We start from the raw sequence: 12,007 nt of genomic DNA, 5'->3' as shown, positions 1-12,007 counted from the left end.
TGATTATCAGTAGTGATTCTTCATGCATTAAGAATCTGCAGATAGAGGAACCACTAGGTGGCAGTGATCACAGTGTGCTGAAGTGGGATTTATTCAAAGAGGTAACTACCATCAGGGGTAAAGGAAAGGGTTATTGCTTTCGTAAAGGCGACTACGAGGGTCTGAGACGGTATTTAAATTCTATACAGTGGGACCAACTGATGATGTTACCAACAGCAAATTCAAAATGGGAAGCATTCAAAGAACTTATCTTGGAAGCTACTAGGCTTTACATACCAACTAAGAAATATTGTTCAAGGTTTAGGCCTAAATGGATGTCAGATGAACTAATGAGACATATGGCAGAGAAGAAAAATGCATGGGATACATATAAATTAATATGTGATACAGAAGCCTATGATAGATTTAATAGTTGATCTGTAACCAAGTTACAAAAGGGGTTAGGCAGGCGAAGGCAGATTATGAGAAATCTTTGGCAAGGGATGCAAAAAAGAAAAAACAGCAAGGAGTTCCTTACTTCAGTAAACTCTAGAAGGAAGGGGATGAATCAGATTGGTCCACTTGATATCGATGGTTTAACTGTTCATGATCCTGCTCAAGTAGCTAACAAACTAAATCAATGTTTTGCATCTACATTCACACATGAGGAGTTATTCAGGAAGGTGAATGCCTTAGATGAAGTAAACACTGGCAGTGAGCTAGATGATCTTGTAATAATTGAGAGTAAAGTGGAGGAGAAATTGTTGAAGATAAATGCAAGAAAGGCACCTGGGGTGGATGGGATCTATCCAGTTATATTAAAGGAGGCAGCAAAGGAAGTAAGCAATCTGTTAGCCATAATTATGAGAGCTTCCTTGGACTCAGGGGATACTGACAGACTGGAGATGTGCAAATGTAACCCCCAATTCACAAAGGAGGATCAAAGGCTCACACAAGTAATTATAAACCTGTGAGTTTAACTTCTGTTCCAGGAAAATTAATGGAAGCACTGGTTAAAGAAGCACTGCAGGATCATGTTGACAAGAATTCAGTTAGAGCTCAGACACAGCATGGTTTTGTTAAGGGAAGGTCTTGCCTGACCAATTTGATTGGACACTATGATGTAGTCACAAAAGAATTGGATGCAAGGAATAACTTAGATATTATATATTTGGATCTTATAAAGGCTTTTGATACTGTTCCACATGGCAGACTGCTGCACAAATTGGAGCAGTGTGGCATTGGTGGCAAATTGTTGCTATGGATAAAGGGATGGTTGAGTGGCAGAAGACAGAGTGGTAATTAATGGACACTGCTCATCGTGGACTAATGTTATTAGTGGAGTCCCTCAGGGTTCAGTGTTAGGTCCATTGTTGTTTTCTGTATTTATAAATAATATTGATGATGGTATATCAAGCTTAATGTTCAAGTTTGCAGACTATACAAAGGTTGGCAGGGTTGTTAAGGACGCTACTGACGCTATGCTGCTGCAACAGGATCTGGAAAGGTTGAGTAGATGGGCTGAGAGGTGGCAAATGAAGTTTAACATTGACAAATGTAAAGTACTACATATGGAAAACAGCAACCCAAGAGCAATGTATCAACTCTGTGGTACTAAACTGACAGTGGTAGAGAATGAAAAGGACCTGGGAGTAATTGTGCAGGCAGATATGAAGTTCTCTGAGCAGTGCAGACGGGCTGCAAGAGTAGCTCATGGTGCCTTATCAATGATATACAGGAATTTTTCTAGCAGGGATAGGGTGGTGATTATTCCCTTGTATAAGGCAATGGTCAGGCTGCACCTTGAATACTGTATACAGGTCTGGAGGCCTCATTTCAAGAAGGATGTAGAGCTGCTGGAACGAGTACAGAGAAAGGCAATAAGGTTAGTGAACAGAACAAAGGGTTGCTCTTACGAAGAAAGGCTTAAGTTTTGCAAATTACAGTGTCTGGAGACTAGGCACCGGCGAGGTGATCTGATAGAGGTGTACAAAGCCTTGAATGGTTTGAGCATGCTCAATGCTGATGGGATACTGCTTCTTGCTCAGAATAATCACCTGAGAGGGCATAAATTCAAAGTGAGGAAAGACAGATGTAGGATAGATGTGCGGAAATTTGCCTTTAGCTAGCGGGAGTAAAGGGAGGCTTTAGCTAGCAGGAGGTTGGTGGAACAGAATTCCATCCCTTGTTGTGGAAGTTGATAGCCTAAATAAATTTAATGCTCAGCTGGACAGGTATTTCGAACGAACGGAGGGGCGAAGTGGAAGGGTTTTTTTTTTTTTTGGCTGATGCTGCATAAGCTTGCTTTCTTGCATCATATGCCTCTACTAATGCTAACAATCCTGCCAACCTTTGTATCATCTGCAAACTTCGACACTAAGCCTAATATACCTTCATCAATATCATTGATAAATATACAAAACAACAGTGGACCCAACACCGAACCCTGTGGTACTCCACTAACATTAGTCCATGAAGAGCAGCACCCATTGATTACCACTCTGTCTTCTCCCACTTAACCATCCTTTTATCCATTGTAGCAACTTACCCTTAATACCATTCTGCTCCAATTTGTACAACAGTCTTCCATGTGCAACAGTGTCAAAAGCTTTCCTGAAATCCAAATATAAGTTATGAAAATTATTTTTTGCATCCAGTTCCTTTGTAACCACATCATAATAACCAATCAAATTTGTCAGACAAGACTTTCCCTTAACAAACCCATGCTGCATCTGGATTATTGCTGCAGTCTTGTCTAGATGATCCTGCAATGCATCTTTAACCAGTGACTCCATTATTTTACCCGAACAGAAGTTAAACTAACTGGTGTGTAATTACTCGTGTCACCCTTCGATCCCCCTTTGTGAATTGAGGATACATTTGCACATCTCCAGTCCGTGGGAACCTCCCCTGAGTCCAAGGATGCTCTCATAATTATGGCTAAGGGTTTGCTTAGTTGCTTTGCCGCCTCCTTTAATATAACTGGATAGATCCAATCCACCCCCAGGTGCTTTTCTTATGTTTAACTTCAACAATTTCTCCTCCACTTTGCTCTCAGTTATTACAAAATCATTAAGTACCCTGCTACAATTTGATAACGTTCTGCCATTTTCAAACCTTAATAATTTCTCACGTGTGAATGTAGATGCAAAATACTCATTCAGTTTGTTTGCTATCTGAGCAGGATCGTCAACAGTTGAGCTACCGATGTCAAGTGGACCAATCAGATTCATCCCCTTCCTTTTAGAGTTTATATAAGTAAAGAAATCCTTGCTGTTTTTCTTAGCATCTTTTGCCAAAGATTTCTCGTAATCTGCCTTCGCCTGCCTAACCTCCTTTGTGACCTGATTACAGATTAGCTTATATCTGCCATAGGCTTCTGAGTCGCTTGATAATTTATATGCATCCCATGCATTTTTCTTCTCTGTCACGAGTCTCATTCGTTCATTTGATAACCATTTAGGCCTAAACCTTGAACAATATTTCTTAACAAGTATGAAAATTTTGGTAGCATCCACGATTAATTCCTTGAATGCTTCCCACTTAGAATTTACTGTTGGTAACATTGTCAGTTGACCCCCCTGTACAGAATTTAAAAACTGTCTGAGACCACTGTACTCGCCTTTACGGAAGCAAAAACCCTTTCCTTTACCCCTGATGGTAATTAAATCTTTAAGTAAATCCCACATTAGTTAACTGTGATCGCTGTCACCTAGTGGTTCCTTTATCTGCAAATTCTTAATACACGAATGATCACTGCTGATAACCAGATCAAGAGTATTACTCTCTCTGGTTGCCTCTCGATCATGCTGCTGCACAAAACAATCATACAATAAATCCACAAAAGTCTGACTAGTGTGTGAGTGACCAACCCACAAGTTCCAGTCAATATCTGGGAAGTTAAAATCCCCATTATAAGACATTCTCTGGGCGCCTCCGTAGCCAGGTGGGAAGGAGCAGCAGTGCGTAGCACACGCTTCTTGATTAGACCGAGGTTCGAACCCGTCACCACCAAATACGGAGGATGCGGAAAGGTCAGGGATTACCACCGCATATCCCCGGAGCAATATGGCCTTAGTTGCTAATGCTCCTAAAAAAAAAAAAAAAAAAACCAAATAACAATAAGACATTCTGATTTATTACCCCACCATTTCTCTGTACAATTGTTCATTGTATTCATTCGAGTCATTAGGCCTATAACAGACTCCTACTCTTATTTTTGCTTTCACAGTGCTTATGTTTCACCAAACTGACTCAACAGCGCACTGTTCATCTATATCAACTGGGTGCACTTCTTTTGATTTTTTTGTTTTCCTTAATTAACAGCATAACACCTCCTCCCTTCCTATCCTTTCTGTATACATTGTACTCACCAAATTCCAGTTCTTCAATCCTTATATCTGGGTGACACCACGTCTCCGCTATCCCAACAATATCTGCCTTTGATATCTTGACCAATACTTCAAATTCATCAAATTTATTTACTATACTTCTAGCATTGGTATACATGCAAGCATACATGCACCTATTCCTATTCACCCTAACACATTCCATATACCCACCTATTTCGTGATGACTGGCATCCCTCGCTCCAGGTCGCTACTTATTCTAATAGAAGTACTGGATGCAAAAACTAATTTTGATATCATATACTCATATTTCAGGAAAGCTATTGCATATAAAAGACTACTGTACAAATTGGAGTAGTATGGCATTAAGGGTAAGTTGCTGCAATGGATAAAATGATAGTTGAGTGGGAGAAGACAGAGTGGTAATCAATGGACACTGCTCTTTGTGGGCTAATTTATTAATAAAGTCCATGGGGTTTGGTGTTGGGCCTATTGTTGTTTTCTATATTTATCAATGATATTGATGAAGGAGAAAAAAATTTATAGTAAGTAAAAAATTTATAGTAAGTAAAAAATTTATAGTAAGTATTAATTCTCAAATCAGTAATATAACAATGGCTTAATTTATTGGTACTCACCGCAAATTATCCATGTATTATCACATTGAAGTTATAGGAAAGGTAAAGATATTAAATAAAATTAATTAAAAATAGAAAAAAGTTGAAATATGTTAGTAATTTAAGATTACCTAGAGAAAGAAGAAGTGCACCGCCCATTCCCCAGGTTGTCATCTATAAAATCACTACGTAAACTGAGAAACTAAAATCTTAAAAGTTGTAATGTATTGGTGCTGCCTATGTAGTAAGCATCACAACCTGGCTGACATTTGATAAGATATACTATATTGTTAAAGTTCTGTGTTTGGTACGTGTATGTTTCTTTATATTTATTGAAAGAAGCACCTAATTTATTATAAGAAGAAAATATTAGTGTGATGTCGGTGCCTGCAAACACTTTACAAGGTGGTCTGGCAAAAAGTTTCAGAACCAATCAGTCAAATACTGAGCTCACACAACACGTACAGGCTCAATCATAATCCATTAGTTGATGCTTCCATTACTTTAATTAAATTAAAGTCTAATTATAAAATACTTCAATATAAAACACTAGCAACAGAATGGTTCCATCATAACATTTCACTCAAAATATTAAATAAAAATTACCGGTTAGTTTTTCTCCAATATGGAGTCTTGCGCATATCAAATTACCACGTGGCTAAGCAATACATCATGGGGACTTAGAACTTCTTTTTAAACTCCATCTTCGCTTACGCTTTCAGCCAACTGATGATGAATAGTTCGAAAGTTTATCATTTGGACTCTTGGCCTCTTACATTACAACTTTTAAGATTTTAATTTCTCCGTTTACATAGTGATTTTATAGATGACAACCGGGGGAACGGGCAGTGCACTTCTTCTTCTTCCTCCGGGCTTAATCTTAAATTACTAATGTAGATTAACTTTTCTATTTTTAACTAATTGTATTTTAATTCTTTACCTTTCCTATAACTTCAAAAATACACTGATAATTTGAGGTGAGTACCGATAAATTAAGCCATTGCTATATTATTGATTTATTGATGAAGATGTAACAGGCTTAATGTCCAAGTTTACAGATGACACAAAGGTTGGCATGATTGTTAATGACAGTATGCTACTGCAACAGGATCTGGAAAAGTTGGGTAGATGGGCTGAGATGTGCCACCTGAAGTTCAACATTGACAAATGCAAAGTACTGCATATGGGTAGCAGTAACCCCTGAGTAGTGTACCAGAGAACAATAGGTTACAGAACAACAGAATGCTAGACACTAGATTAGAGACTTCTTATGACATGCTGGTTGCAGCACTAGAAAGGCATATTTGTACTCCTTGTTATATGGTTTGCAATATAATGCTCATTTATTTAAATATTTATCACTGTGTATTAATTGTTGGAATAGTTTATTTCTTTATAAAATGTGTGGATATCTGTTTAGAAGATTACAATGGATAAAAATTTCAAATATAATTTAAACTTAAGTGAATATTTCTCAATTTAAATGTAATTAGCATTAAACAAACAATACAAGAAAGCAAGCTTATGCAGCATCAGCCAAAAAAAAAAAAAAAAAACCTCCCATTTCATCCCTCCAAATGCCTGTCCAGCTCAGCCTTAAATTTATTTAGGCTATTAGCTTCCACAACAAAAGATGGAAGCCTGTTCCACCAATTAACTACCCGCTGGCTAAAGGCAAATTTCGACACATCTATTCTACAACTATCTTTCCTCAATTTGAAACTGTGCCCCCTCAGGTTCTTAGTCTGAGCAAGACAAAGAATCCCATCAGCGATGGGATTTTCGTGACAGCGATGGGTAATGTTAAGTTGTAAACTTAATAATTAGTATTAGTTCAAAAATGACAATCCTACTTACCTTAAAGCCTTCAATTCTAAATCCAAGTGTTGATGACGAGCTTAGATTTTCTCGAAACTGAAAATAAAATTCTATTTTAAATGATCACTTTACATCAGTTGTAAAACATTACATGCACAATTAAATTAAACAAGCAGTGGCAAAACTACCTTAATGGTAGGTCCACCAATGTGGGGGGGGAGTGAAGGGGAGTTTCAGAGACAAGAATTCATAGTTTTGCCACTGCATACAAGGCATGCACTATTATTTCTTTCTTCCTTTTCTTTCTCTCTCTTTTTTTTTTTTTTACTGCAAGCTATAAGTAACACTCACAACTTATACCCCGCATATAAGCAGTAAAGTGCTACTAATAAATTACATAGCTGCCACATTTTGACCTTTGAAAAGCTGGATATTAAGTATTTGTAAGCAGGAGAAAAAAGGAAGTTTTTTGGATAAAGACAAAGAGCAGGAGCTCTACCCAAAAAAAACAGAAGAAAAACAAATTTTTCAGAAAAATCAGGAGTTTTAGTCCACAGTGCATTTTGAGGAGGAAATAAATCAAAAATGCTTATTAATCAAAACAAAAATATATATAAAAATAGCAAATCTATTGAGGTTTAAAGTAAGCATTGGAAAATGATTTAAGGTTAAGCCAATTTCCTATTTCACACAGACAAAAGCAAAAGTAACCTTAAACCATTTATAAATTTCACAGACCATTTAATAAAAGAATATGAGTTCCTGATAAAAACTGAATTGCCACTATGTGCTGTTAAATATTAGCTTGCAAGATCTTCAATAAATCAGATAAAAGTTTTAGATAATTTGGCATGAATTTCAGCTACAAAAAACATAAGTTATTTTTGTGTGACTAATTTTTATGTTATATTAAGGTGTCAATTAAAAAGACCCATTTGGAACAAAAATAAAGTAGGCAAAAGGCAAAATAAGCTGTTTATAATAGTCTTTATGGCTACTTTAACCTATTGTGTGTGGAGCTGGTTAAGGACTTGATTAAAATTACAATCTTAAGAAACAAGAATTTTAAGAAATATAAATGGAACTAACAGATGGATGCAATGCTGAGACCACATTGCATCTGAGACCTACAAATAAGAAAACCTTTTGGAGTAACCAATATCCAAGTAAGCATTAGAGGAAAGAAGGCTCACTTAGAGGAGAGGGCTCACTACTCTAGGCTGATTATTTAGAAATTATCTTTCACCAAACACAGTTGATAAAACCTAAGAAATAATTTGTAAATATTAGTTATGTACATATATTAACATTAACTGTTATTATTAGTACTATTATAATAAAGTTAAATGTATAACAAATTTAATAAAATTTATAGTTATTTTTCTCTAAAGGTTCTTTTTACTTTCACTAATTCATGTGGGTTTTCATAGTGAATAGTTTTTAATATTATTGGAAAATGTTATTTGGTTTCTATCCACAAGGTAAATTATATATGTTATATATACAAAATATATATAATTAAGGACACTTTTTTACCATGTAAATGGAGAAATAAATAGGTTTTATTAATGTTGCCTGCAAACAATCTAGCGTAGATATCAAGCTAGTAATTGATGTAAGTTTCAAAAACCTATTTTGCTCACCATTTCACATAGCAAAAGAAGTGCCCTTAATTATATATCTATATTTCTTATATATAACGTAAATACTATGCTCGAGTCTCGTGTATAATGTGCACCATGTACTGAAGTCATGATTGAAGAGAGTCTCCAAATTGTGTTGTATAACGGCACACAATGGATTGCATAAATGGATGGTGGACAAATTGCATATCTATACAAAAGCTGGTAGGATGCAATGAGCATCTTATACTGAAGTTTACAAGTGGTTCTTAATAGTTGGGCTGAAATCACTCCTAAGTGCATTGGGAATGGATTCTGGGCATTGGGTATTTTTTCATGCATTAGTGCCATGACTGAAGTGGCTCTTCATCTGTTGTTGATATGGGGGTTTAATGGCGCATAAGCTACTTTGGCTATAATGCACCATCTTCATCTGATGAAAGCAAAAATACTCCTGACAATATTTTGCCAGATTCATTTCTTGATGAAATGAATAATGTTGATTTAAATTATGAAACTAATCTGAGACTTTAAATGTAATTTTTTCATTTAAGAAATACTAAAACAGATTTTTAATTAAAAGGGTTATGTTTTAACCCTTTTAATTAAAAGGGTTAAAAAATAAAAGGGTTATTTTTTCCCATGTTTCCTATGTTTTCACTATTGCAAAATTGAATAAAATTATTGTTGTGGTTGTGCACAAAAGTAATCAATTAACTTACAATCATATACTGTATTTAAGAATTTTTTTGTCTTGATTACCTTGAAGATAATGTGCGCACAAAAAAATTCTTCAAAGTACATTCAAAACCCTTGTGTATAGCATAAGCATTATATATGAAACTTTAGGGTAGTTTATCTTATGAACAGTTTTTAGTTTCAAAAGAAAAACAAAAATTTCAATTGAGAAACTTATCAGGATAGTTTATGCCCATTCATCTGATCTTTTAAAGATGTGCAAAAGCAACTCCTTTAAAATCCATACAGTAACTTATAAGGCTTTTGAAAAAAAAACCATTAGTTACTATTTCACTAGTAGCACAAATCCTAATTTCACTATAAACTGCAGTAATTTTAAATTCCTAACAGATACAATTTCAGAAATAAGGTGGCTGTTTTTAGAGTTCTCAAAATTTTTGAAAGTTTCACTGTTACAAACAGTGAAATGAATATTTCACTGTTTGTAACAGTGAATATTTTATTTTAATAATTTTACTTTGAATATTTTATTTTATTTTTTAGCTGGTGCACCAGCTAAAAAATAAAATAAAATATTCAAAGCAAAAATGAATACACATCAACAACAATAATTTGTACAGAGGTAAGACGGAGAATGTTCAAACGTGTGTGTGTGTGTGTGTGTGTTCACCAAACTGATTGGTTAGTTGGATAGGTACCTATCCAATTAACTAATGAATTTCTCCAAGCTGTCAGCCTCAACTAATAAAGGCAACTTATTCCAATGATTAACAACTTGCTGGCAAAAAAAAAAAAAAAAATTCCTAGAATCCACTCTAAATTTTTTTTTTAACCTGTAATTTGAATTCACAATCCCTAGTTCTGGAATCATTTAAACTCAAAATTTTATCTTCATCCATTTCAGTATCCTCTTCTCAAAGCCTTGTAGACCCAACTGGGTCCCCACTAAGGTGCCTAGTTACCAAGTTTTGTAAAACCACATATTCCAAGTTTTTTTTTCAATCTCACAAGGCACATCATTCATCTCTGAACTCTTCCAGAAAGCTGTCTTTTTTTTTTTTTTTATAATAAACAATAAATAATGTTTTTAAACTACCTAATAATTATAGGTTAGAATTTTATTACTTTCCCCTAGAGATATGTGCATGCACACATCAAATTTATTAATGTAAGAGGTCCATTTAAAAAAGTATCCAGATTATGCTTGTTGTTCAAGGCTGAGACAACAGTGTGCACTGCAACAGAGCATAATGTGCTTATACATGCCTTATCCTTAACTCAATGTTCACTCACTGAAAACAGTCTGTTATTGGCTGAGAATAACAAAGATGTGTTTTTATACCTCACTGTATTTCAAAATAAGGACAGTAAGCACAGCTACCTGCTCCCACAAGTTACAAATATTTTTTATCAATTGTTTTGGAGTATTCTTGGTACCAGTTTTAAATACAATATAGTTATTTTGGCTTCAAAGAAAAGATGGCAAAGTAGCTTCTGCAATGCAATACTTTGTATAAATGTAGTTTAAATTCTAAATTAATAAACATTTTGTATCATTAACACAAATTTTCACATTAACTGATAAACTGATTACATACAAAATGAAATTGGTAAACATTCCAACCTGCATATACCGCAATTTTGTTATGGCTTTGGCTTTATTTTCTTCTATAGAAGGAGCATTTTTATCCACTTTGATCATCTTTTCATATAAGTCTGATCTAGCCTTAATATTCTGTACTTCTGATTCTAAGAAAGTTCTGTAAGGAAAATAATAATAATAATAATAATTATTATACTTTATAACAATAATTATACTTAATTATACATAAAAAACAATTATATTCATACTTAATTATACCTAAAAAATAATTATAATTATACCTAATTATAATATTTGTAAAAGAATAAGGGAAGTTTACCTCAATATGATAGATTGATTAAAACATAGAATATGATTAAAACCAAGGCATCGAACCGGAAACAAACCGAAAATAACCATTATTTTTGCCAGAGTGAAAACCGAACCGGAACCGAAACCCGTTATTTATTCCGTTCCGATTGTCGGGTCAGATACATGTTGGAGAATTCTCATCGCTGAAGAAATCGTCTTTCAAAACCTGCAAGAACCTTAAAGGGGCAAAGGGTCTTCTGAGCAGATGCGGTGTTGCGATAATAATGGTTAACTCCATGGGTGGCATTTACAAGGGGAGAAAGAAAGAAAGAGGTTCAAGCATTTATCCTGCACACCTCTCAGAGCCATCAAGAGCCGCTAATTGTATCCTTTCTCAGAGATGGAATATTTTCTTGGTAAAAATATTTTAAGAATCTCAACTTGGATTTTCCATGAAGTCTTTAGAACCCTCACCCCCTCTCTCTTATCCCTTGGTTAGCTACGTTTGAGAGTTTGTGGAAGTTCCTGATTACCTAGTTGGGGTAAGAAAATTTTTTCCCATGACCTGCTTCATCCATGCATAGAATAGCTGTTTGTTTGTTTGTTATTTGGTTTTTAGGAGCATTAGCAACTAAGGCCATATTGCTCCGGGATATGCAGTGGTTATTTCCTGACCTTTCCGCATCCTCCATATTTGGTGATGACAGGCTCGAACCCCGGTCTAATCAAGAAGCGCGTGCTATGCACTGCTGCTTCTTCCCACCTGGCTATGGAGGCGCCGCATAGAATAGCATCAACCAGTTTAATGTTGCTCCCTTTAGAAGAAAGATCACCCTACGTTTATGTATATTTAGTTGTCAATAGTTGTCAGCTGATGCAGATTATTACTTTTGCAAAGGTATGTATTATAAGGAAAAGAATAGGCATAAAACTTTGTGATCTATGTGAGAAGGCGTGACTTCGTGGAAAGCCATAATCAATAATTATTTATTGTTTACACGTAAAATCCCTTCACATGTAAAATCAGAT

The 12,007-nt window shown here is 35.1% G+C and overlaps 1 protein-coding gene across 2 annotated transcripts in view; it reads right to left on the bottom strand.

Moving 5' to 3' along the window:
• The window catches only part of LOC150075833 (inositol-trisphosphate 3-kinase homolog), a 232,557-nt gene that overhangs the window by 15,292 nt on the left and 205,258 nt on the right, over nt 1-12,007 (bottom strand). For both annotated transcript variants that reach the window (XM_090387088.1, XM_090387089.1), the window contains exons 6-7: nt 10,709-10,844; nt 6,803-6,859 (exon numbers count right to left, since the gene is read on the bottom strand). In XM_090387088.1, coding sequence (XP_090243214.1) covers nt 6,803-6,859; nt 10,709-10,844 — 193 coding nt within the window. The remainder of the gene's footprint in view (nt 1-6,802; nt 6,860-10,708; nt 10,845-12,007) is intronic.

The sequence above is a fragment of the Mastigoproctus giganteus genome, chromosome 13, assembly GCF_048544385.1.
Source record: "Mastigoproctus giganteus isolate SK-2022 chromosome 13, ASM4854438v1, whole genome shotgun sequence".
Classification (NCBI taxonomy): domain Eukaryota; kingdom Metazoa; phylum Arthropoda; class Arachnida; order Uropygi; family Thelyphonidae; genus Mastigoproctus; species Mastigoproctus giganteus.
This window is presented reverse-complemented; position numbering and strand designations above follow the sequence as displayed.